Here is a 26,890-nt window from a genome sequence, read left to right as displayed (position 1 = left end):
AGCGGCACTGTCCACATAGCTCCCCCAGCGACCTCTGTCTGCTTTCCTTTAGGAAGTGCTGCTTAAGAGGGCAGCGGACCTCGTGGAAGCCTTGTATGGGATGCCTCACAACAACCAGGTAGGTGGCTCGCGCCTCTTCTCTCCTGCCCCTCCCCTGGTGACTGGCGTCATTGGTGGTTGGCTGGAACATTCTGCTACATGCTTTCTGGGCCCACACGTTTGTCATGATGACGGCTCAGCCGGAATCTGATGAGAGAGGCTTCCTGTGCATGCTTCACACTCAGTGTCCATGCAGATAATGACGAGTTGGTGACAGGGCCCAAAAGTTGAAGGGCTTCTACAGCAAAGGACACAGCTTTGAAATCTGCCCACAGTGGTCAGTGGTGGGTGGGATAGGTGGGGTGCTGCTGGGGCTCAGTGGGGCAGAGGGGTGACCCACTGTTGTCCCTACCAGCCAGGGAGTCTCCAGAGACCCTCTGGAGCTGGACCCAGTTTTTGGAGTCCGGGGTGTCCATGCTCCCGATTCCCACACGCAGCCCAGGGCCTTCAGCACTCGGGAGCTGGACCCAGTTTTTGGAGTCCGGGGTGTCCATGCTCCCGATTCCCACACACAGCCCAGGGCCTTCAGCACTCGGGAGCATCAGGCCATCATTTTCCTAAGGGAGGTCCCTTTCCCATCAAAAACCAGGTTGTCTCAGTCTGACTCAAGGGGTGCCACCGCTGTGTTCCTGGCCTGGCCTGACAGGCTCCTTATTCCCTCTAGGAGATCATCCTGAAGCGAGCCGCCGACATTGCTGAGGCACTGTATAGCGTGCCCCGCAATCACAACCAGATACCCACCCTGGGCAACACTCCGGCCCACACCGGCATGATGGGCGTGAATTCCTTCAGCAGCCAGCTAGCCGTCAACGTGTCAGAGACATCGCAAGCCAACGACCAAGGTAGGCCACCGTGCCAGGCAGACCCTTCCCGGGGATGGTTGGGGCCTTAGTTACAGTTGAAGGTGTGGGCCCTGCTGGGGAGTGCCGCTCATGTCTGGTCCCCTCCAGCCTGGCTGGGTTATCCTCTCCAGGGAAGACTGTGCCACACACTCTGCAGCTAGTACTGGGCCAAGAAGGCTTGGAGAACCAGTGCTAGTGCCACAGCCGCATCAGCTGCTGCTCAGCTCCCTGGGACTGCAGAAGCTCCCTTCAGCTGACCCATAATGACTTTGTGTCCCTTGGTAGGCTGGGCTGAGCCACAGGCCAGCCTAGAGCAGGAAGCCAGCAGGAAGCCCTGGATATGCTGCAGGGATGGGATTTGGATTCCAAGTTTGGAATGCCTCAGTGGAGAGAAACCCCACTTCCCTACCCTGTGTCTTATCCCAGAGGACAGTGACCTGGGCCCACCGAGGTCACTGCTGCATGTCTTTGAGCTGCTTCTTTTGAGTCCATTTCGGTCCGTTTCCTCTTTAAAAATGGTGCAGGCAGTAATCTCAGGACCACCTCCACCGTGCCGGCGGGGTCTGATCCTGCTCATCCACGCTCCTGTGGCAGGAGAGAAGCTACCGTGCCCCGCCCCACCCCCATCACAGAAATAGCAGTTGTAAGAATGAAGACCCCTAAAGCAGCCTCTGCAGGGAAGTTACGGCCACAAACAAGCTCCCCTGTCAGCCCTGGCATTTGAAGGTCTGCAGAGGCTGGAAGTTCAGAGTGTGTGGGGGGACAGGCCAGGAATCCGGGCTGTTGATAATTGCTTCTAAAGAGAACCGTGAAAGCAACTGACGGTTAGATCGAAGTGCGCCGTGGCCGGCTGTCGAAGCCGGACAGAGACAGAGGGGCTCGCCGAGGAGACGGCCGCAGTAGGGTTGGTGTGATAAGGTTGTCTGAGCTGGCTGGAAGCACAGAGCCAGAGGCAAGCATAGGGTCAATGAAAAATGTTTAATATATGATATAGGTTCTCGGGGAAACCCCCCCCAAGTGTCTGTCACTGATAATAATGTTATTTTTGGCCGGGGGGGGATTTCAACAGTCGGCTACAGTCGCAATACAAGCAGCGTGTCCCCGCGAGGATACGTCCCCAGCAGTACTCCCCAGCAGTCCAATTACAACACAGTCAGCACTAGCATGAATGGATATGGAAGTGGCGCCATGGCCAATCTAGGGGTCCCTGGCTCGCCTGGATTTCTTAATGGCTCCTCCGCTAACTCTCCCTACGGCAGTAAGTGTCTGTTTTTGTCACACGTCATCACGCACATTCATATTCACTACGAGGTCGAGTGTGTGCATTGCTTGGATGTTCTGTGATGTGAGCTACTGGATAAAAGGAAGGGTGGCCCCAGAGGCTGGGCGTCCCAATGACGACCACAAATTGACCTAAAGGGGCCCCAACGCCATTGCTTTGGCAACCAAAACAAAATCGGAATGAGACGGGGCTGCTCGATTGGAAGAGCGAGTCCAGCACTCAGTGTTTGCCTGTTATCCAGAGAGTGGCCCAGCCAGAAGCATGTCGTGTCCTGTTTCGTGGCCCCTCCCTGTTCGGGGCGAGCCCGCGCGTGCTGACCGTGTTTGCTTTGTTGCAGTAGTGCCGTCCAGCCCCACCATGGCAGCCTCTTCGGTCACCCTCCCTTCAAACTGTAGCAGCACACACGGCATTTTCTCATTCTCACCTGCCAATGTCATCTCCGCAGTGAAACAGAAGAGCGCCTTCGCGCCTGTGGTCCGGCCCCAAGCCTCGCCGCCTCCCTCCTGCACCAGCGCCAACGGGAACGGACTGCAAGGTGAGGGCGGTGGGGGGAGCGAGGGCCCTCCGGGGGCACGTTTTCAGACTCCTCGCATGGCCTGCGGCATTGCATGTGCTCCATCAGTCCATGTCCGCCCCCAGACCCATGTACAGGGACACCCATTCACTGAGCCCCAACAAGTACCAGATTCTGTCTTGTGGTTTTGGTCCACCTCATCCTTCCAAGATGACCTAGAGTCCTCCTGGTAGAGCACCCGTTCCCTGACGTGTGAGGGAAGAGGGGGTGTGGCAAACACACAGCCATGGTCATTTTCAGTCCCATTGTGTACTGGGCCTTCAGCCAGCCCCGCCCCTTCTTGGTCCAGGGCATACCCCCGCCTGTATCTCCTGGGCTTGCTGCTGCCTGTGCAGCCATCTCAAACTCTGCCCACTCTTCTTGTCCTGAGGCCGAGCCTTCTTCCTCAATCTCGCCTGACAGACGACCAGTCCACACGGCTTTGTCGTCCCTTGGCGAAGGGTGTGCTTTTTCCAGGCCCAGGGCGCCATGTGCGTCAACGCTGGGCTGACGGCCTTCCGCGGACAGAGATGGAGTTTCCTGAGTGTTCTCTTTCAATTCAGAAGGAGAAGGGCTGCCCCAGGGCGTGGGAGGCATCGCTTGCCAGGGCCGCGTGGAGTGGGCACCCAGCACCGGCCCAGTGCCCGGGCCTTCTGGGCAGGGCGGGCGCGTGGCCCCTGAGTGTGCAGCAGACAGAGCTGCCGGGGTGCCCCTCGGCCTCGTGAGCTTGCGTGTGGCTCTGTGATGTACTGAGGCCCACAGGCACTTGAATTAAGTGGCCGTCATCTGGCCTCTTTCAGACACCACCTTTGGTATATGCTCCTCCCGGTGAAAATCAAATCCAGTTACTCCTTTAAAAAAATGAATCCATTCAACCAGTATTTACTGAGCGCCTACTATGTGCCAGGCTCTCTGCTGGGTGCTGAGGACGTAGCCGTGGAGAAGACAAACTGGCCCTTTTGTGAAGTCGGTGGCATATTTCACTTTGATGAACTAATGCTCAAAAAAGGAACTGGAAAGGTATCCGTGATTTGAAATCATTGTCTCACAACCTCTGTCAGTGTCTGAAGGGACGCCCAGGCCCCCAGGCGCCGCCGACTGGCCTCTGTGCCATCAGCGGGCACCAAAGCAGCATTGCTTGGCAGGCAGGTGGTGAGGAGCCAGGGCCTGTCTGCGGACACGGCGTCTAGGCCGACCGAAAGATGGTGCCCCTGGAGCAGTGTGTACGTACACAGGCCTTCCAAACCATAAAGTTGTAACGGTGAGTCGGAGATAAATTAATATTGTTGGAATTAATGAACTGAGAAATTGAAGCTCACATCACTACATGAACAAATGTGTTAATATGTTATACATAAATTAATGAGAACGATCATTCTGACAAAAATTAAACAACACTGGAGTTAAAAGAGTTTAAATTACATTCATACCAGGAGTTCGCTGGGAAGCTTCGACTGCACTTGGTATTTCAGTGCCAAGTTTCTCTTTGACTCTGAGAAGAGCATAGAGCTCCCTGAAGCCGTGCTGTGCCTCACGTCTCTTCATGGCCCTTGGCCTTGAGACTCGGAGCGGGTGGCCCTGAGCAGCTTTGACGTGAGAGCCCCTGACTCACCATTACGCTGCAGAACAGTTAGCAGGCAGGTCAGAGCCAGGCCCAAGGCAGAGGGGAACTGAGGCGAGTCTGGTTTCCACTTAAGGAGGAAGAGCAAGGCCTTGGCCCGTGTCACAGGAGTGACCTGGCCGGTTCCCATCTCTGGACAGAGGGGAGTCCGGGCTTCCACTTGCTTTGTACAAAATGCCAAGATGCGTGCACATTGGCAGGCTGCTGGTTGCACAAGGAGTGTCAGAAGTTATTTGCAAAGGAGGTCTGTGGGGGGCTGCCTGTGGGGGCCCTGCCGCCCACGCACCCTGCCCCGTGAAGTTGAAGTAGGTCTCCCAGCGCCCTCGGCCACACCCCAGGCTGGTTAGTGGAGGACATGCAGAGCCTCCCTTCTTGTTGACCAAGGCAGAGGGGCGCGCCCAGGCCCCGCGGAGGGAGTGCGGGTGGCGGCCGGCGGTAACTGTTTGTCCCTTCTCTGTTGCAGCTATGTCTGGGCTGGTCGTCCCGCCCATGTGAGGGCCTCTAGTTTACCTTGCGCAGCACCCAGCATCCCAGGACGGACTTCAGGGGACACGTGTAGTGTGTTAAGACATGCTGAGGAAACTGTCTTCAAAAAATCAGCAGCAGTTGAAATGCTACAAAAGACATTGTTCAAAGATTTTATTTAAACTATGAAGAACCGACATGCAACCCACCTGCTCCTTCATGAACAGTTCCATCTGGCTGGCTGAACTCTCTCATGTTTCCACACTTCTCAGTCCTGAAGAAGGAGGAAAGCAAAGCAGCGCCTATTTTGTACAAAGTTTCTGACTCCGTCTTGGCTGTGTAGTGCTATCTGTGTGGAGAAACTTCATGAATGCACCATTTTGATGACCATGACACACTGAGGAAAAATGCCTCCAGACATTTTTCTGTACTCATGCTTAGATTCACAATGGTTGTGTATCTCTATAATGTGAAATATTTTTTTGTGGTGAAAAAAGGGGGCCAAGGAGGTATGAGCCATCAAACTGGAACAGAGGATGACTACATGGTCAGGAGAATCTGGGGTGGCCGGGAGGGGGGAGGGTTGGTCATTGCTTACCTTCATCTTAATGAAACGAAACTTTGTAACTTATTGTAGTTAGAAATCGTAACTTTGATATTGAATTCTCTTGCCTTCAACAAGCACACTGACAGAGAAAAGATGCTACTGTCTGTTGGTTCCAATATTCTCCCACTGCTAGAGCTTCCTGTTAAGCGAGTGCGGTCTGCAACATTTTTTCAACTTTTGCTAGCACTGTATACTATTGCATTCTTAGGCTACTGTGAGGTCTATGTTTCTTGTACCAGAAATTGTCCTTTTGACTTCTAGATCCTTCTTCCCTGTGTTTTGTATGTGGTTATAAAATTGTAGACTTTTGTGATTTTGCCAAAGTTGTAGCTAAATATTTATACACTTGTCTTGAATTTTTTTCAGATCCACTTAAATATTTAGAAAAATGAATTTTATTCCTTATGTGTCTTATAAGGGATAAAACGGTCTCCATCCAACACGTACTTTACCACGAACACTTGCAGTTGCTAAGGGACTTTATTTTGTAACATATCAATTATAAATATTGTATTTATCTTTGACATTTTGTACATTGCTTTCCCACTTTTTCCTTTTCCTTGTGTGTTTTGGTTTTTGATCACGCCTGGTGTGGTGACGCCGGGAAGGGATAAGCCAAGAACTGTCTCTCTGACCTGTTTCGTTAGATGAACCAGTGTCCTCACATTTCATTTGTACTTCAAATGTTTGTTATTGTTTAGACTTTCCATCTTTTTTTATTATTTTGAGGAAAAGTCGAATTCATTGTTTATTTTTATATTATTTTTAAGTTATATGAACAAATCCTTTTGAAAGAAAAAAGTTCGTTGTATAGTCAAAGCAAATCGGTGCCACCGGCCGCGACAAATCCTAGTAGATCCCATGCATGTGGAGCGGCCGCGGAGAGGCGACGCCATTTGGGGCTGTGTCCTTATTTTATTTTTTGTAGAATGTACAAAGTCATTTTAGCTGCCACCCATGACTTCGCCACATAGCTGAACTGTGTTTACTGGAAAAATTCAGAGGCCTAAAGTTTAAAATAAAATTTACTTCTGATGTTTTAATTAAAATGTTTGCCACATTAACTTCTCTGATGCCTTAAAAGTGGACTTCTTTGAAAAACTTCTGTGCTATTTTATCACAGGCTTACACCACAATTATTAATCGGTATTTGATTTGGAGATTTAAGATGTAAAATGCACACACACACACACACAATAAAAGCACAAACCTCCTGTCTGTAGGTTGCTCCTTCCTGGGTCTGTCTCTGCTGCTTTCCGCACCTTTCCAAGCCCACCTTGGGTTCAGAGGTCAGGGGCAACCCAAATCACTGCTGGTTTTTAATTTTTTTAAACGATATTTTTGTGGCTGGATTCAACAGCACCGTCTGTGCTTTTTAAACTGGAATGACCTCCTCAGACACTGTGCCCGTTAGTGCCAAACCCACAGTGAGACCAAAAGGGTCAGGACTTTCACTCTTTGTTCTGTTCTGTTCTGTTTTTGCCTTTGCACTAAATGCTTCGCAGACACAGCACAGCAAGCATTTTGCAAACTGCCGCAGAAATCAAATTTAAAACTAAAGGAGGGACTTTTAAAAACTTTTTTGACAAACAAACAAACAAACAACAATGCACAACTTAGGAAATGTTCTTTCAAGGGACTCAGTAAAATAAACAGACCATCCCCAGCAGTCGGCAGGTCACACTCTGGCATGTGACGACCGACAAGGCTTAGCTACGTGGGAAAGCCTGAGAAGTCACTTTGGAACTAAATTGCCTCCGTGTTATTTTGTGTAAGTAAAGGTCTAATCTAGAGAGAGCTCACGTGAAGGACGTCCGCGAGGGTCCTCACTGCACTTGGTTTTGTTTTAGATCGGTTAGTCGACGCCCTCATTGCTTCACTGTCTCGAAATTGAGCGCTTCACTAAATGGTAGATTTTGCTGTCGAAGACCCTACAATAAGATTGTTTTATCTGTACATTTTTTCAGATATTTAACTGTATAAAATGTTCATTTTACACAATATTTAATTAAAGTATTTCTTGTCTGTGAATTTCACCTTTGGTGATTTTATCTGTTTTGATTATTAAAATGACTGACACGAGCACGTGTTCCCTTGGAGGTTTCATTTGTACATCCTGGGTCCCCGAACCGAGTCTCGGCCGAGGTCAAGATGATCCTTCCAAGAACCTGCCATGGAGTTATCCATCCTCAGTGCCCCCACCTGCCTAGACATGTTCAGCAAACACTTCCCAGTGTGGCCCCCGAGACGCCATCTGTGTGCATGCTGCCCTAGCATGTATAGGTCTGACTATGTTTGTGTGCAGATGCAGCACACTGGGTGGCCCGGCTGCTGAGCAGCCTATGGTCTCTGAGGATGCTGATGGTCCTGCGTCGGGCCAACCAGCCCTCTGTTCCTGAACAGGGGCCTTGGTGTGTACAGAGCAACCCTGCTGGATTTTCCAGCTGTGTCCCTTCTGTCTCCATTGCTGTACCCACTTGGGTAAAACCCAGGCTAGAGAGAGCATGTGGAGCGGCTCCAGGTGGGCGGGCAGAGGCTGGAGCACCCAGAGGTCATCACCCTTTGCATCAGCGCAGTGACACGCCCTACCCTGTGTTCTGCACCAACGCTGCTGGCTGTGCTTAGGTGTAGCCAAATGCACCACTCTAATGAGGTCAGCCATCCGTGCAGGTTCTAATTTACACAGCTTCTGCAAGTTTCCTCTCCCGGCCCCCTCACTCAGGATTTTCCATTTTCTCCTCAATGAAAGGCTGCTTTGCATGTTTTGGCTTGCAGCTTTATAACACATACACACAAGTGTGATCTAAATTAGTACTCACAAATGTCATCTTAATTACTTGTTCTGCTGAGCAAAACAGGAAACAATTACTCAAAACATAAAGAAACTTGTGAATACCTTTTTCTCCTGTCAATGACAATCAGGTCCCTTTACGGTCCTGTCCCAGCCTTAAAGAGACAGTAAGAGGCTGGTAGGATATAAACTCACAGCCGGCCCACTGCCCTCGGCCCTCCCCTGCAGCCAGGCTCCTTACCAAGCCTTCAGGGTTGGAGAAGTTGCTGCCAGCCATGGGGCTCCTTCCCACTGAGCTGGTACCAGGAGTGTCCACTCCTTGGAACTGGCCCATGTAACCTAGGGGGAGAGAGAAGTTATTTTATGTTTGTGTTTCAAATCAGAATTGCATTCTCTCAAAATGTATGCCAATTATTGTCAGGCCACCTTTTAAGGTCTTTCAGGCTTTTAAAGATTATTCAAAGCACTTGAAATGGGCTTCAATCTAATGCCTCATTTCATTGCATTAAACAGCCTAGTTAATAAAGAATCAATATATTCAAAGGGCAAGGTTATCTTTTGTCTATAAGGGGTGGTGTCATTCTGAACCTTTTATAGTTCAAATGCTGAAAAAGACCTCGTGAAATCTATACTCATCAAGTGGGTCAACGAGAGCAATAAAGAGCCTGAAAGGAGAGAAGCTACCCTCCTCTAAAACAACTTCAGGCCTTATCTCCCTGCTTGGGGCGCCCAAAGAAGGCCTCAGAAAATGTCAATTTCTCATCAAGACAAGAGGCCATGATGATCATTTTTTCCAGAGAATACATACAATTAAGAGAATGCAGAGAGGCGGCCACCATGGTGATTTGTAGCTCATTCTGGCCCCATGAGTTGCGAGCTCCCTCCCAGCAGATAAAAAGGGTTGTTGATAACTAAAGTGTCAATATGCCAAAGAGCGATTTTTGAATGTGAGTCCTTGTGCTTTGAGCTCGCTGGGCCGATCCCAGGCCCTGATAACAGCACAGCTGCCAACAGACACCACGGGTTGGCCCTCACAATTAATGCCACGAATAAATCACACAAAAGAGTTGGGACGCTTTATACTCAGTGAGACAATCCCCTGTTCTACCCTTCAAGGATTCCTTTTATGTTGGAATAAGGTTGCTTTTAATGAAATTTAAACTCATCAGAGGAAATCAAAAACCTCCAATCAGATTACAAATTGATTTTTTGGTCATTTGTCATGTCCCAGTGTAGAGCCGCAGGTTTCACAGGGAGTTAAGTGGCCATTCTGGGGCTGGGAGCAAGGATGGACCCAGCTCCCACCCACCCTACCCCAGCCTGGATTCAAATGGGAGCTTTGAGGTTCTGGCTGAGCCCATCCCACCAGTACCCACAAACTGAACCCATGACAAGAACAGGGGCCGATCAGCTCTGAATCCAGCTACAGCTTAACAGCCTGGGGTGGTGCCCTTGTCAGAACATAGCAGTTCCCAGGATTGTGTGCACTCAGATCCTTGCCGGCCCCTAGGGACATGCGCTCCTGGGTTGGTCTCCACCACACCAGCCTCTGCCCTTCCCCACACCATGGCTAACTGCAGAACAGGACAGAGAACTTCCCAGGGCACCCAGTTCCATGCACCAAGAGCCTGTGAGCTGGGCAGGACTGGGCAGGAGGAGAATCTGGCCGACTCCTCCCAGGACAGCCAGTCTACGTCCATCCAAACAGACGTCCTCCTGGGCAAAGCCTGCCCTGCCCCAGGCTCTGTTGTGCCTCTCCTTCCAGCCATTGGCCACCAGCCTCACCAGCTTCCTGCAATCCCTGTGCAGACCTGAGCTTTCAGGGGCCACATGTGGCCATGCCCTCCTCAGTTCTCACCCCTGTGTCAGGGCAGCCACTTCTGGCTGGTGGTCCGACAAGGGAAGCAAAGGTTCCACTGAGGATCTGGGACTTGTGTGAGTCTGGAAGGGCATTTTGTCCCCACTGGGAAGATTGGGGCCAGGGAAAGATGAGGCTGCTTTCCAGAGGAAGTGAACATAATTTCTGATTCAAAATTCCTCGGAGACCACCTTTTAAAATACAATCCCTAAAGATAGCAGAATATCACACATTTTTCCAACAGCAAATACTCCCCTCTACAGTGCCTGGTGGTTTGCAGAACATTTGCTCCATCCTCCTAGAGCACCATGTTGGGACGGTGCTCCATGCCCAAGTTCAGCAAGGTTGGTGGCCAGCCCAGGTTACAGGCTGGAAGAACCAGGAACAGATGCCAAATAAAGTCTCCAATCTCCAAACCTTCTACTTCCCCTCCCCCCAACTTAGGTTCCATATATCTCAGGAATTACAAACAAGGGGAGGGAAGAGAGACTGTGCTTCCCAGGAAGATCCCAACCAACCCACTGTAGGGATCAGAGAGTGTGAATCTGCCCAACCACTGGACAGGCTCTAAGTGGAAACTAGCTGATCTAGCAGAGGTTGGGGGGTCTCACAAGGGCCTCATTTCAGGACACAGAAAATGCCACACATCCACACACCTAAAATCTTTGGGATGAGGCTCATCTCCCTGGGTCTTCACAACTCCCAGGGGCCTGCAGGCTGGTCCACCTCCTCCTTGGGTTGACCCATGCCAGCACATGGGGCTAGAGGGACCAACATGCCTGTGCATGCAGGTGCCTTGGTCCATGCAGCATGTGTAGGACACCAAGCTGTCACATGGAATAGCTGTGGGAGGACGGTGTTGCCAAGGGTCAGAGGCAACTTCAGAGGGGTTGGGCGATAAGGGTCAGCCTGGTGACAAGGCTCAGCACAAGTTAGCTGCTGTTTAATGCTGGCAAGATGATGGTGGGAGTGGAAAAGGGTTAAGGAGGGGATACGAGGAGCCATGGTTTTAGTGGCAGAGTTAGAATGCATTACAACAAATAAGAGGTGTTGACAGAAGAAGAAATGAAGGGTCAGAAGGGACCACCAGCATCTCCCACTAAGCTGTCTCAGCTCTCCCTATTGACACTGTGCTGATGACAGGCAGTGAGCAACAGGGACACTTGGCCATTGTGGGCATAGCCCATTAGCTAAGGGTGAATCCAAATGCAGGTTTCCACCTGAAAGAACCAAGTTCTTTACTGCCTCAGGCCACTATTAGAGGCTGGCAGAACACAGGTGGTGCTGGGATGGAACCTCAAGTTGAGAGAAAAACAGGCAACCGTCACATCAAAGGGTCTTTCCCTAATGTACCACGAGCATTTGCAAATCAATAAGGCTTGATGAACACCCTAAAGAAGAAAGGACAGATCCAGTTAATTCACAAGGGAACGATAGAGTGATCAATAAGCTTAGGAAATGATAATCAATCTCACTTAAAAATACACACCAGATTGAAATAATAAGTTGAAAAAAATTTTCACCTATTAAATTAGAAAAGATCTCTCTTAAAAGCCAATGCTCCGTGCTGTTGGCAGAAGAATGGGCATTTTCACACAGTCCTCAGTAGGTCAGCAGATGGCAACACCCTGCTGGACAGCAGTCCAACACCGCGTCCAGCAACCTCAGATTGTTCATGACCTCTCCACTCGTGGACCCTGCTTCTAGGAACCAACCCTGAGGAAGTCATCAGAGATCAGACAAGGCCTTACAGACACGACCATCCACAGCAGTAATCTTTATTAAAAATTTGGAAAGTATCCAGATGGCTAAAAATAGGGCTTGCTAATTATGATAGAGCCACATAATGCAGTATTACATTGTATTAAGCCACTAATATCTTGACTGTGAAGTGTATTTAATGAAATGGTGAACATCTATGACACAAGTAAGCATACGATATTGTGTATATGACATAATTCCAATTGGTCCATTTCTAGAGAGAAGGCAAGAATAACACACAGGTGTATTCATGTATACATATAAACACTTGCCAGAATTATAGCAAAATTAGCTGGTATTCTGAGGGGTAAAAATTAGCATATTATATCCATATTTTCCAAGTTTTCTGCAAAATAGGCTGGAGCGTGTATGTTTCAGAGTACACTGCTAACCATGTCACAAGGGAGGAGAACTCTTCTCCATGGACAGGATTGTGGGAGGATTGAGGCCTTTCAAGGCAAGAATAACCCAACCTATCTCCTCCAGCTGACTCCTGGAGTTGGTCCACTCTTGCTGTGTTGGTACCTTGGACAGGATGCAGACACTGCACCCTGCAGAGGTTCTCACAGGGCACTACAAGAGTGCATGAACTTCAGAGAGAAGTGTTGTGAAGCACCCAAGACACTTCCAAAAAGCCCTATGGTCCTATTGCTGCAAGAAATTAAAGAAGATCTAAATAAATGGAAAAACATCCCATGTTCATGGATTGGAGACAATGCTGCTAAGATGGCAATACTCCTCAAACTGATCTGTGGGTTCAGTGTGATCCCTTTCAGAATCACAGCTGACTTTTTGTAGAAATTGACAAGTTGATCCTAAAATTCACATGGCACTACACCAGAGGCAGAATAACCAAAACAGTCTTGGAAAAGAAGAAAATTAGAGAATTCCCACTTTCTTATTTCAAAACTGAATTCAAAGCCATAGTAATCAAGATGGTATGGTACTGGCATGAGACAGACTCCTAGATCAATGGAATAGAATCAGGAGTTCAGAAATAAACATATGTCTCTATGATCAACTGATTTTTGACAAGAGTGCCAAGATCATTCAATGGGAAAAGAGCAGACTGTCCAACAAATGGTGCTGTACAACTGAATAACCACAAGCAAAATAAAATGAATTCAGGATTGCTCTTTTCCTCATAGCCTATTCAAAAATTAACTCCTACATGTAAGAGCTAGAACTATAAAACTCCTAGAAGAAAACACAGGAGTCTCTTCATGACCTAAGATTTGACAATGGATAAGACACCAATTCACAAACTGTATCTGACACAACAGATATGACACAGATCTTAGGTGGGACAACAAAAGCCTAAGTCAAAAAACAAAAACCAGAAGAAACTGTACTTTATCAAAATAAAAAAACCCTACGCTTCCAAAGACACTATCAAGAAAGCGAAAGGAAGACTCACAGGATGGGAAAGTACCTGCAAATCATATATCCGATAAGGGGCCTGTCTATGAATTGAGGAACTGTTACATATCAAGAGTGAAAAGAGAGCTCACGTTAAAAATGGGCAAATTCTCTGAGGAGACCTTTCTTCAAGGAAGACATGAGTTCCCAATAATCACATGGAGAGATGCTTGAAATCCTTAGCCATCAGGGAAATGAAAATCAAAGAGGCAGGCTGCACACCGGGGGAGCACATGATCAGGAACGCAGGCAGGGTCCTGTGGGGAGGTTGGGAGACAGGCGCTCCACATGCTGAGGGCCTCCCTCACTCTGCTTCCTGGGAAGGGCTGCCTGGCATCCACCACCCTTCGCAGGAGAAGGTGGTCTTGGTCCCTACTAGCATGTATCCCCAGGCCACTGAACTTAAGGCACGTCTCTAACACCTACCTGTGTCAGGTAGGTCCAGATCCAGGCTCCCTCCAGGGTCCTTTCAAGGTCATCCTTGGTCCTCTCTGATGTGCAGATACACAGGATCACTTCTCCAAGGATACTTCCAAAGTTGAATTTCTCTTAAAGGAAAAAAGTTCTTCAAGATGCTTTAACAAACTGTTTTGTTACTTTCCAAACACTCCATAATACCCAGTCCTACCATTTAAAACATATTAGTCCTTTTTTTTCCCTTAAATTTCCTTAAAATTCATTGTCTCATTAAGCTGGACATCAGGTATCTCAGTGGGCTTGCCCTCTGTGCCCTGCTCTAAGTCCCTCAGCACTTCCAGTGGATGGCAATGGCTTCCTATCCAGTGGCTCTCTGTTGGCACAGAAGCCAGGGGGTCTTCCTAAATGCAAGACCGATACCTCTGCTGTACCCCTAAGGCCTTCCAGGGGCCACAGGACTCATGAGGCCGACTCTGCCTGTCCACTCCACCCTCCGTTGCTTCAGTGGTACTAGCAAGGCAGAGCTCCCCAGCACATACTCCGTTTAGTGGAATATAGGCTTTATTAGTTAACTTTGCTACGGTCTCCCTGCGAGAACATGATCCCTGGGAGGAGAGGAGCGTGTGTGCTTAGGGACTGTTGCACCCCATCCCCTCGCTTCTGCAAGAAAGTGTGTCCCTTGTCTTCAGCCAAGGCAAGGGAAGGCTTCGTCTAGGCTCCATGCACTGGAATGAGAAGCAAAATTACATCACTGCTGAAAATTTTAACATTTTCTTCCTTAGTGAATATAGGCAAACAAACCACAGTTTTAGCAGACTGTTGATAGCTACTGTTGACTGTTGACTTCAGAATTCTGGTCATTAGCAAACCTCCTCCTGGATTTTGTAATTTAATGCATTAATAATAAAGAAACATGTATATAATATTGTACATTTTATTTCTAGGGCTTTGATGACTATTCAATAGAATTGATTTTCTCTAGATCTGATGTGTTTTACTTTATGTATTTGAAAACACTGTGCTGAGAAAGGCACGCCAGCTTTCCCCAGACAAAGGACTCTGGACTGAGGACTGCTTCTGTGCCCAGCATACGTGGCTCAACACCACACTGTCTTGGCCCTTTGGGAGCCCAGTTTGGGGGCCCAGTTTTGGGGCCAGGGGGTTCTGCTCAGTGGTAGAACATGTTTGGCATGTATGAGGCCCTGGGTTCTAATCCTTGGCAGAAAAAAAAAACCCAGCATGTTTATGACATCACATGGTTTACTCTTGACATCAGTTTCTGCATTGGTTTATAATATGCACTCTTCAAAGTAGGAGAAGTAAATGAAAACGACTCATGTCTTGGCAATCTCTATGGAGGCCAGTTCGTCCCAGAATGTCAGCTCCAGGTTGATTCTGGAGGTACCACTGGGGGCTGGGTCTTGAGTCAGGAGAAAGGTAGGCATTAAACAGATAAGAATCCATGTTTCACGTGCTTTCTTGTAATCCAGGCTTACTGTAAAAATAAAAGCAATGAGCGTATAGTGGGAGGGAAAGGTTAATCCTCCTCATCCCAGCTCTGCCTAAGCCCTTCCCTTCCCAGATAGATCCATTGTTACCAACCGGCTGTCAGTCTTTCCAGACCTTGTCGGAAGGACTTTATGAAGAGGTAGACATTCATGTACAGTGCTAAAACCACAAGATGGCTCGTAACTTTAAGATTATTCTCATCACACTTCCCCCAATAACCTTTCCCTGTTAATATCTATAGACCTGTCTCATTTTTCCTAGTGACTGTAGAATAATCCATTGTATAGATGAAAATACTGAACCAGGCCTGTATTAAAAAATCCAATATTTTTTGCTATTTAAAACAAATAAGTAGAAAACAAAAGTTTAAAAAGAGAGCATTAAAAAAATCCCACCATTTATAGTGGTGTAACAAAACATCATTCAATAGAAATGAATTGAAGTTATTAAAAACTAGTACCCTGAAAGCCATAAAAACATAATTAAGAGTTTTAAAACCTAAATAATTGGAGGGATATACCATGTCCATTGATTCCAAAATGCAATATCATAAAGATCTAAATCAACCCCAAATTGATCTATAGATTAAACACAACCTTAATAAAAATGTCAGTAGATTATCCTTGGTGGAAACTGATGAGCTATTCTAAAATTTACAGCATACATGGATGTGGCTAAGAACAGTAACATAATTCTCAAGATAAATATAACTGGAACATTTAGCCCACCAGAAGCAAGACTTATTTTAAAGCTATCATAATTAAGATAATGTAGATAGACTGACAGTCCAGTAGGATTGGACAGAGTCCAGGAATGAACCCATGCACATGACAATATGAGACTGGGTCAACGAGTGGTGTTGAGCTGGCTGGCAATTAAACAGTAAATCTCGACCCCTACCTCACTCCACACACAATAACCAAGGAAATCTCAACCCCTACCTCACACCACACATGATAACCAAGTCTAGAAAGATCTGCAGCCAAATGCAAAATATAAGGCAATAAAGTATTTAGAAGAAAACACAGGAGTATGTCTATATGATCTTGCAACAGGCAAAGACACACAAATAGAACCAAAAAACTTGAACCATAAAATACATTGATAAATTGTACTCCACCAGAATTAAGAAATACTCTTCTTTAAAATGATACCTCTGAGAGAATGAAAATACAGGCTAGTGAGAGAGAGAAAATGTTTGCAAGGGTATCTGATGAAGAACCCATCAGGATATAAAGATCCTGACAAATGGATGACAGATGTGAACAGGCAATAAACAGAAAGCTAGATGTCAAGTGGCCACTTCATTAACAACCAGCAAAGTCAAAACTAAAGGACAGAGTGATGCCACTAACCCTCCACAAACAGGGGAGGACGAGGAGGGCAGACGTGGGTCACTGTTGGTGAACCACCTTGCTACAACCACTCTGAGCACCTGTGGCCAATTCTGCTGAGCTGAACACCAGGACTCAGCAGTCCACTGCTCTGTATGTGCCCAACAGGAACGAGGGCTCTTACAAAAATACGTGCTCAAAGGTGACTGTGACAGTGTGTTTAAAAGCACCCACCTCGAAACATCCACCAGGGGTAAAAGGTGTGAGTAAAATGGCCATCACCATACAAAACAGACATGCCCTTCCATGGGACTGAGTTACCATAACTACACGCATCCCTACAGAGGGGTCTCACCAACACAGCACGGACCCAAGAAGCCAGACACGAGAGGACACGCCATGTGATTTCCATTTATGTCAGGTCAAAGCCCAGCAAATTTCATCACTGTATGAAAAGTCAGAATTGCAGTTGCCCTGGTTGGGGCAGTAGGAGGAGGTGGAAGGGTCCTGGTGAAAGGCCCTGGCGTGATGCGGGATTGCTCACCAAGATTCCACAGAGTGGAGCACGTAGTATTCTTGTGCTTCATGGTACCTACTGTCCACTTCCATAGGAAGATTACATTAAAAAACTGTGATTAAAAACACTCTTGCAGTGGTGTCTCTGGGCATACATCAGCATTTCTGTAGGCAAAAGCCCCCGGGGTGGACTGTTGACTCACTCACTTTTTAAATGTGTGCTTCAGATCTAGATGGCTGCCAAACACCCTCACTAACGCGCAAGCAAAGATCTGTTTACCACCTCTCACCCATACTCAATATGAACATTCCTGTGTTTAAAAATATTTACTGTCACAAAAGGATGAGTACTCTAGGAGTCCACGTTAATGAAGCACCTAGCAGAGTCAAATTTGCAGAGACAGAAAGTAGAATGGGTATTCCCAAGTGGAAGAGGAGGATGGGAGTCAGTGTTACGTGGGTCCAGAGCTTTGGTTGGCAAGATGAAGGGTCCTGGGGATGAGGGAGGCCATGGCTGTACAGCCATGTGGCTGCACTGAATGCTACCAAACCACACATCCTAAAAACAGCCACATGGTCAGTTTTATGTTATGTGTAGTCTATCACAATTTAAACCAAAAATATATTAATGGGGTGCCTATTTGGTGCCAGCCACTGTTCTAGGTGCGGGGACACAGGTCTGAGCGAAGCAGACATTGCTATGCCTGTCGGACCGTGACCTATTGAAGCTATGTCCAGTGAGATGTTGTGGCCAGCTCTATTGGTGACAATGGTGTCATTGCCTTTTCTAACTTCTAGTAAGGTTAGCATATTTCCACAAATTTATGACCCACTTGTTTTCCCTCTGTGAACTGCCTGTTGGTCTCGTTGCCCATTTGGGGAGATTTGCAGGTACTCTCTCTAGCTGATGGCTGCTACCTCTTTATCCACGTGTTTCAAGAGCCTTCTGTGAGCCAAGGAGCTGGGCTTTTCTGCCTGTACTCCCCCACCCCTGGCAATCTGCAAGTTCGGTGTGTGTGTGTGTGTGTGTGTGTGTGTGTGTGTCTGCGCGTGCGTGTAGGATGACCATCTCCATCGTGAGATTTAAAAACAAAATTATCTTATATTTTATTGTAGCACTTTGATAGTTTTCATAGTTTTAACCTTTAGTTCTTTAATCTCTCCAGGGTTTAATTTTATGTTTGATATGAGGAGAAATTTAATTTTATTTTTTTTTTCAGACAGGGAGAAAATTATCCCCAGACCATGGATTGAATAGCCAGCTCATCTTTTCCACTGATTTAAAATATCACATTATTAGTTTCTAAATTCCTTTTTTCTTTCTTAATTCCCTTCTACTGACCTTTTTGGGTATTCCTTTCCAGATACCATCCATTGTTAATTCCTGTAGTTTTTAAAAATATCTTTTTATTCCTAGAAGGGCAAACCTTTCTCAGAGTCTTTAAAAATTTTTTTGGCTCTTTTTCTGCATTTATTCTTTATAATTTTAGAATCAGTTTGATACTGTACAGAGCTTGCAACCTGGGGACAGGGGCTTCTTTACAGTGTTGAGTTTTCCTACTCAGGAACATGGTAAGTTTCTGCTCCGTACTCCAGGGCTCAAGGGTAGCTGAGATAAGAAGTCCCCAGTGCCTTGAAAACAGACTCAGAGAGCATTGCTGGCCTGAGATGGCAGCAGGACTGAGGGGCTCTGAGGAAGGGGAGGGAATTTCCTAGAAATCACCTACCGGTTCATTTTGGAGAAACAAAGTTGGGGGATGAATTTTCCAGGCAGAGGGAGTGCACAGGTGTATGCACCTGTTCTGAACCTGCAGAGACACTGCACTGTCTGGAGAGCAGGGAGATGCCCTGTCACCTGGGCTGTGCAGGCACCATACCCTGCCAGTCACTGCCCACTGGAGCCTTGGTTCTTCCAGGAAACACAGAAGAAGATGGGCTCGTTCTTATAAATGCTGGCATCTCTTTCTGAGGTTGATGCAGGACAATCATCCTGTTCGTCCTAATTACTGGGGACCTATAATCACATCCCTGGGGCAGGAAGAACACACTAACCTCAGAGCCAGGGACCAGCTGATCAATGAGGGTCTCCAGAGGTCAACTGGCTCTGCCAACCACCTGTGGACGTGGGACCAGGGAAACAGGGAAGGGGCCCAAGGCCACCACGGAGACAGTCATGCAGAAAGTCCACAGGGACCACACAGTGCAAAGCTGGCTCTTGGAAAAGATTAGTAAGAGTAGCAGGAGCAGGTAGAGGAAGCATGGGTGTGCCTTCAGCACCAGGGGGCTGCTGGAAAGGTGCCAGGAAAGCACATGTGCTTGTGAGCTCAGCAACAGGAGCAGCTTCTTGGTGAAACTCAACTCACAAAACAGACACCAGGGGAAAGGAAAAATCTAAGAAGTCCTGCATCTGCTACAAAGCTGCAGCTTGTAGGACCAAGTGGTGCTGCCAGAAGGACAGACACAGGTCAGTGGAAGCACGAAGAGTCCAGCAAAAGACTTACACATATACATTTTTGACAAGGTGCCAACACAATCCAATGGACAAAGGAAATATTTTCTAAGTAATTGGACAGCTATGTGGGGAAAAATCCCCGACTCTTACATTATGCCACTCAGAAAAAATATTTGGAGATAAGGAGCTGTGAAAACTAACCATAAACACTAAAACTAGCTGGGTGTGGTGGCACATACCCATAGTCCCAGTGGCTCTGGAGGCTGAGGCAGGAGGATTGTGAGTTCAAAGTCAGGCGCAGCAACTTATTGAGGCCCTAAGCAACTCGGCGAGACCCTGTCTCTAAATAAAATGTAAGAAAGGGCTGGGGATGTGGCTCAGTGGTTAAGTGACCCTGGGTTCAATCCCTGGTTCCCAAAACAAAAAAGCTAAAACTATACCAGAAGAAAACCCCAGGAAAATATATTCACAGCATTGGGATATGCAAAGGTTTCTTAAGCAGGGCACAAAAACACTACCAATAAAAACAATGGTAAATTGGATTTCATAAAAATTTAGAAATTCTGCTGATCAAAGGATACCACAAAGAAAAAGCAAAACGGCTCACAATGGAAGAAGACGATGGATCAACAAGAAAAGGGCTGTACTTTCGTGCACAGGTGAGGCCAGCAGTGCCCAGCCGGAAGGTGCACAGCACAGCTAGAGCGGGCTCATGACCCCTGTGTTAGAGCAGGGGGCACTTCTGTCATCACAGGAACAGGTGGGGACAGTTGTGCACTTCATGGAGCCACGGCTGCTTCCCTTGGGTCCTGGATCTCCCTGTCTGCAGCTTGGTGGTGGCCACCTGGCTAAAGCACAAACACTGGCCTCCTGTGGGGCCCAGGCCCTTCCTCACTGCTCCCTGGTGAATGGACTGAGCAATGGTGTCCTCTGTCCTGAAGCCCCAGGAAGTCCCATGTCCACAGCAGGTTCAGGCCCAGCACGGAGCCTGGGCTCAGCTGGTGGAGCATCTGGAGCTGCCCAGCCACCCTCACAAGATGGTCAGTGCTTGCCCCGGCCCCCCACCTCAGAGAAGTGGCCCCATTGGCCCTATTCGGTGCTGATTTGCAGAAAAGATGCTGTACCCTGACAGGTGTGGGGTCTGCCAGCTGTCTAGTGGGGACCCAGGAGTCCTCAGGCACCAGAATCTACTTGGTGTGGGGGAGTGGGTGGTACTGGGGACTGAACCCAGGAGCTCTCTACCTCTGAGCTACATCCCCAGCCCTTTTTATATTTTTAAGACAGGTTCCCACTAACTTGTGGAGGCTGGGATTGAACTTGTGATCCTCCTGCCTCAGCCTCCTGAAACCCTTAAATTACAGGCATGCCACCACTGGACACCAGAATCTACTGTGAACATCAAGGCAGTGCCTCTTGTAAGGGGACAAAGCCAACATCAGCACCACTCTCCCAAGCAAGGTGCTGCTGGAAGCTGCCCCCAGGCTGTTTGAGGAGGTTCAGCCTGGAAGCCTTCAGCACTGCCACCTACAGTATGTTGGGGCTCTGAGCTTGGCCAGAGGGGCAGAGCCAAGTTCAGACAGTGAGCTTTGCAGGGCAGGACACAGCACCTTCCCCATCCGTGTGATCACACCTGGTGGTCTCTGACCGACATCTCCTTGGTCTTTTGGGGCCCTAACAGTCTACAGTGGGAACAGTAACTGAAGAAACCTCAGAACATCAAACCACCCTTGCAGCAGGCCCTGCTGGTGACCCTGACACGGCCTCGTCCCATCTCTTCTGGCCACGACACAGCGACACAGTAGATGGGCAACAGGCACAATGTGAGGGCTGAGGGGACACTGCAGGGCCAACCATACATCAAATTGTGGGAGATGGTCCCCTGAGTCAAAGGGGTGGCATGGAAGTAAAATTAGAAATCCAGCCTTCCCCAGTTCTGTAGCTCCTCTCTCATGGACCCTCCAAGTGACTGACTTGCTTCTGAGGAGGGGCAGGTGCATGGTGCCTGCAGAGGGCCCAGGGTCACCAGACCAGGTCCCCTCTGCAGAGCAGAGACCTTGGGAAATCACAGCCCAGAGCCCTCTCTAAGGTGGGGACAATAAGCCAACTGAGAGGGCCACAGCGGAGAAGCCGGGGGATGGTGCTACTGCACAGCACTCTGCTCATGGGACGCTGGGGGACGTGGGCTGCCTCTCTGGGGACATCAGGTGGCTTTAGACCACCTCCTGCCGAGGGCTGATCCTTACAGGGAAACTAAGAAAGAGACAGAGAAGCAACGAAATTAAATGAAGCATCTGAATGGGCTTCAGAGGAATTTCTATTCCAAAGGCAGGTTTTATGGGCAGCTAAAGTGTCGTCTCCTTGACAAAAATAAGTTTCTAACGAGGAAGTCATAGAGCAACTTGTGAAACCCAGGTGCTGTAAATCACCAGTGATGGCCAGGCTCCACCAGGGCCGCTGGAGAAAGGCAAGGAGGCCGCCGCAGAGACCAGACCAGAAATGGAAGACAGACCTCAGAGACCGCTGCTCTCGGCACGGAGAGCTGCTGATCAGGGTTTTCCTCTTTATAAACACCAAGGGACAGTCCGAGTGTTACAGGCTGCTGAACTGAACTGTGAAAATGGAGGCAGCAGGCGGAAGAGTCAACGAGACCCAGGCACCCATTCAGCTCCTGCCTCGGCCCTCAGCCTGGAGGAGGTGGCCCAGGTGCAAGAGGGGGTTCCCAGAACTCGGGGTGGCTGAGTGCACTTCCCAAAGCAAAGAAATAAGGAATCAGGTGGGTGCCACGGTCTTGCCTGTCATCCCAGCCACTCTGGAAGCTGAGACAGGAAGATCCCAAGTTTAAGGCCACCCGGGGCAGCTTATTGAGACCCCATCTTAAAATTAAAAAAACAGAAAGGGCAGGGGTTGTAGCTCAGTGGTAAAGTGCTCCTGGGTTCAATGCCCGGCACTAAAAAAGAACAAGAGAAATTAGAGAGTAGCCAGGAGAGGCAGCCTCTGAACAGCCTCCCGGTGGTGGCTGAAGTTCACATCCTGGACAGGTGGAGAAACCACCTTTTGAAGAGACATACAAACTATCACTGTGACATCCAGAGTGTAGCCCATGCCACCCCACAGGACTCTCTGCCAGAGGAGGCTGCCTTACTGGCTGAGACAGAATCCCACGTGCCGAGTAGCTCGTCAACAACAGAAGTCTTCCTCTCGCCGTTCTGGAGGCTGAAAGTGCACCACCGGGGGCTGGTTGATTTGGCATCTGATGAGGCCACTCTCCCTGGCTCTCACGGCACCTTCTGACACCTTCACAAAGTGGAAGTGGCACAGTAATTATTAGGGCCTAACCCCATCATGGGGCCCCACCCTTATGGCCCCATGATCTCCTAAAATCACCACCTTCAGCCTCAGGGTTGCAACATACGAATTTGGGGGGAATGAGACACTGAGACCATGGCAAACTCTGGGGCCTTCCTGAAAGAGCAGAGACAGTTCAGCTGAAAACAAGGTATCCATGTGCGCCATGCGCTGTGGGGCATCTCCTGGAAACAGCCTCACCTCCGTGTAGGTGAACAAACCTCAGAAAAGCCCCTGGGTGGGCCGGGCATCATATTGGACTGCCAGGGTCTGCATGAGGCTCTGATGTGCACTGTGGAACGGGCCTGTCACCACCCTGGCGCCCAGTAGGTCGGGTCGGAGGTGGCATGAGGTAGCGTAGGCGTGGGTGCTCACAGAGGGAGGGGGCAGTAATTGTACAACTTAACATGTGCCAAGGCCCTAGTTTGGAGCTTTCTTTGAGCAGAACTGACCTCAATCAACCCAGGAAATCCACCAAGTGCTCGGTCATCTGTGGACGTGCATGTCCATGATGTGCTCAGACGGCCCCTCTGTGGATGGCTTCCAGAACTGCAGAGCACCCCAGGAAGTCATGGGTGCCCAGTCCTCTCCATATCAGGAGCCGCTGCCCATCCCAACCCATACTGCTTCAGTCTCGGTTTTCCTTGTGGTTTGAACGGCAGCTGGAGTAACCAGAACAATTTTCAGAGGAAGGACTCGGAAGCCCCAAGCCAGGGGAATCTGTCAACATCCGTGCTACTGGCAGGTAACCAAAGCCCACTGGTTAGGTAATAGATAATGAAACCTGTAGCCACAGAGGACTAAAAGAAATTAATTGCATTTCATGAAATTGTACAAGTTGCCAAACCAAAGAAACGCTTTACGGTTGGTTCCGTTTCCTTCTGTATTTAGCTGTGGAAGTGGCATTACACTCCTCGGATGGCAGCCGCAAGACGGAAACCTTCTCCCCGTGACACTTGCCATTCCCCCCACTGGCGCTAAGTGGTCTGCATGTGAGGACGGACGAGAAGCGGCTTGCTTTAACCTTAATGGGTTTACACAAAGACCATTGTCTTCCTTCTCCTAAAACCCAGGCCTTAATTATCTCGGTGCCTGGGGGACTCAGTGGTACAGCTGCAGACACCACACCACACAGCTTTGCTTTATGAAAATCATTTTCTTTCTAAAGGGCATTATTTCTTTGGCATATGGATAGACTGTGCCAGCACTTCCCGCCACACGCACTATCTTTGGAGGAGACCTGCACATGTGGGAGGCCCGTGGCCATCAGCAGGGGCATGCACCCATGGCCCAGCATCCACAGGGCTCCATGGGCAGGGCACTCCCTGTCCAGAGTCGGGGAGCTTGAGCTGGGGTGAGACGGGGGCTGATGGGGTCTGATCATTTGGGTTCCTCTACCCAGAAGGCTCACAGTTCACTTGGGCATCAGTGCCAGGAGAGGCCAGTCTGGCCCCTGCAGTGGTAGAGAGGGGTCCTCACCACGGCTGATTCTCTGGGAACTTTTCTAATCAGAATGGATCTCACCGTCGGCATGCCAGAGGCGTCAGCCTTGAGCTACGGCCGTGGCGTTTCCTGGATGTGTGGTCCAGGGGAGCTCCGTGCTCTCCAACTGCAGGGTTTTTTTTTTTTTTTTTTTGGGTCTAACAAGAATCAATATTTAAGATTATGCAATGTCCATACCAGCCTGAAATAGCTGCCAACCCAAGGACAAGGGCTGGATAATTTACAATGCAAGGAATCCATTCTTTTTGAGAGGGGGAAGGGAAAATCAAGATTTAAGCTTCTTATCGGGCTGAACTTTTCTCCTCCATTCTTAATGGCACTGGACGTAAATAAACCATCCATTTTGTTTTGTATGAACAATCTGTACTTTGCACAGACCCAGTGGAATCGACAGCCCCGTTTTAGATCCACGACCACAGGTCTGAGCTGTAACCGCCTTGTATACAGCACTCATTTACATTTTCCCAACTTACCTCGCTGTCCTTTAGCCTGATCCAAATCTGCCCTTCTATTCTTTTGCCCCCACAATCAGCAGAGAAAGCCTTTTTATTGTCAGCTACTAATGGTTCTTCTGTCCCATATTTTTAATGTGAAGATTAAATATTTACAAATGCCTTGTCAATAGCATCCCATAACCAGGCCCTGGCGAAGCTGCAGACCGTGGGCCGGTGCTCACTCACACGGAGTCAGAGGTCGCAGGTCAAGCGAGCCGTGAGCGCTGGCTGTGGAGCGCATCTGCTGTCACTGGGTCTGGACAATTATTTATGGGGCAGGGCTCGTTTCTCAAAAGCCCACATCACGGTCGGGGACGTTTCCTTTGTCTCCATCAAGCCCTGCTGGCCCCTAGAGCTTATGGGAATCACAGGCTCTGCCACCCTGCAGGTGACCTGCCGGACACTGTCCATCTTGAGATGCATCCACAAGGAAGCAGGAAGCATGCTCCTTTCCTACCTCCCTGAGGGGTAGCACACTGGAGTGACAGTCTCCGTGTCATGGGGGGACAACAGAGACAGAGAGTATGGGATGAGCAGGGCCGCTCCCCGGGCTGAGCACCGGTTTTGGTCTGAAGCCAGTAGTGGGTTCACACAGAAGCGTGCCCCCTGTATGTGTGTGTGGATACCCAAGTGGCCGGGGTTTCAGGGGACAGGGCTACAGATGGCAGACCAGGGAGGAGGGGCAGCAGGGTCAGGCGGAGAGGAGGCCCCTGGACCAGGGCAGCGGACCAGAGTGAGAGGCAGCACCACTTGGCTGAGCGGAGAGAACAGGATGGCAGGAGGCAGGGCATGGTCACCCAGGAGACAGAGGAGAGCCCCCCCAGCTGCCGGCACACGTATCAGCCCTCCCACGATCCTGTCCCAGGTGCTTGAAGATGAACACCCACCACCCACAGGAGCGAAAGTTCTTGTCTAGAAATGGATTGAGGGCCTAGATGGGGAAGGAGGGGGATCAGGAGTGGTCTGGTGATGTGGGCAAGCCACACCAACCTCTGGGACTCAGTTTTTCTGTCTGAAACCTGCACGCAGTGGGTGGTATCTTCCTATTCTCTTTACAGGGTGATTTGAACAGTATGCAACGAGGTGGCAGAGGTCAGAGCTGTGAAGAGCCACTGGGACAGATGGAGACCGTGGCAGGGGACGAGGGTCAGGGTGGCCTGTGGCTTCCTCGTGCCGAACACAGGAGCAGCTCTGGAGAAAGGACAGTAGCCCAGCTCCTGCCTCCAGCCTCCAGCCCCTCACCTAAATCCTGCTAGCCTGGGGCTCACTTCTGAAGCTCCCACACCCGTCCAGCTCCCATGGTTGAAGAACCAAGTGAGGACAAAACAGCCCTGCTCTCCCTCCCCACTGGTGCTCTTCCATGTTGCAGCCCTGAGCAGAGAGGGAGAGACACCCTCTCTCTGCCAGGAGGGCTGCCAACGAGGGCCTGTGCTTACAGGCTGCTGGCCCTTGGGGTTCCCCAGCCCAGCACTGTAGAAGGCAGACCAGGTGGCCAAGGGCACAGCCGGGTCAGGGGAGTGAGGCTGAGGCCTCTGATCCGTCCCCTCCTCTGCCACCTCCAGGACCAGCTCAGATCTTGTGAGGTGAGCAGCGGCCACACGGGAGCTTGGCAGATGTAAGGTGCTGCCCAACAGAAGCTCCTGGGGCAGCGTCCACCTTCAGGCCTCAAAAGAAGCCGGAAACATGCAACAAGATGAGCGTAAATAAGCCAGTCTGAAGTCCCTGGGGCGGTCCCTGTTCTCCCCCTGCCCTGCCAGACTGCGAACTCCCAGAAGGTAGGGCTGGTTCTTGGGGTCTCCTGGGGACCTCAGGAAGGAGGGAAGGAAGTGAATATGCCAGGAACACGGCTCTCAAGGTCTGCATGGGGCTTTTCTGAGACAGGAACGTCAGACAGCTAAAACGCTCCTGGTAATAGTGATACATTGATAAAGTGGTATTGATCATATTGAGACAGAGCTGGCCAGCGTTCACGAGGCAACACAGAAGCCACAGAGCAGCCGGGGAGAGTCGCGCCCGGGTGGG

At 49.3% G+C, this 26,890-nt stretch overlaps 1 protein-coding gene across 14 annotated transcripts in view; it reads left to right on the top strand.

The window, feature by feature from the left end:
* EBF3 (EBF transcription factor 3) overlaps window positions 1-7,512 on the top strand; it is a 117,396-nt gene extending 109,884 nt beyond the window's left edge. For 2 of the 14 annotated variants that reach the window (XM_081267450.1, XM_081267457.1), the window contains exons 12-17: window positions 53-118; window positions 764-941; window positions 2,011-2,199; window positions 2,561-2,758; window positions 3,684-3,796; window positions 4,861-7,511. In XM_081267450.1, the coding sequence (XP_081123576.1) occupies window positions 53-118; window positions 764-941; window positions 2,011-2,199; window positions 2,561-2,758; window positions 3,684-3,796; window positions 4,861-4,902 (786 nt within the window). In that variant the 3' untranslated portion in view covers window positions 4,903-7,511. Of the gene's footprint in view, window positions 1-52; window positions 119-763; window positions 942-2,010; window positions 2,200-2,560; window positions 2,759-3,576; window positions 3,797-4,860 lie in introns of those variants that run through there. The other 12 variants (XM_081267458.1, XM_081267461.1, XM_081267459.1 and 9 more) reach the window with 9 other exon arrangements.
* Window positions 7,513-26,890: the final 19,378 nt, after the last annotated feature.

This window comes from Spermophilus citellus (genome assembly GCF_964194105.1).
Source record: "Spermophilus citellus genome assembly, chromosome: 15".
NCBI lineage: Eukaryota > Metazoa > Chordata > Mammalia > Rodentia > Sciuridae > Spermophilus > Spermophilus citellus.
Note: the sequence above shows the minus strand (reverse complement) of the source record. Positions and strands in the feature narration are given on the sequence as shown.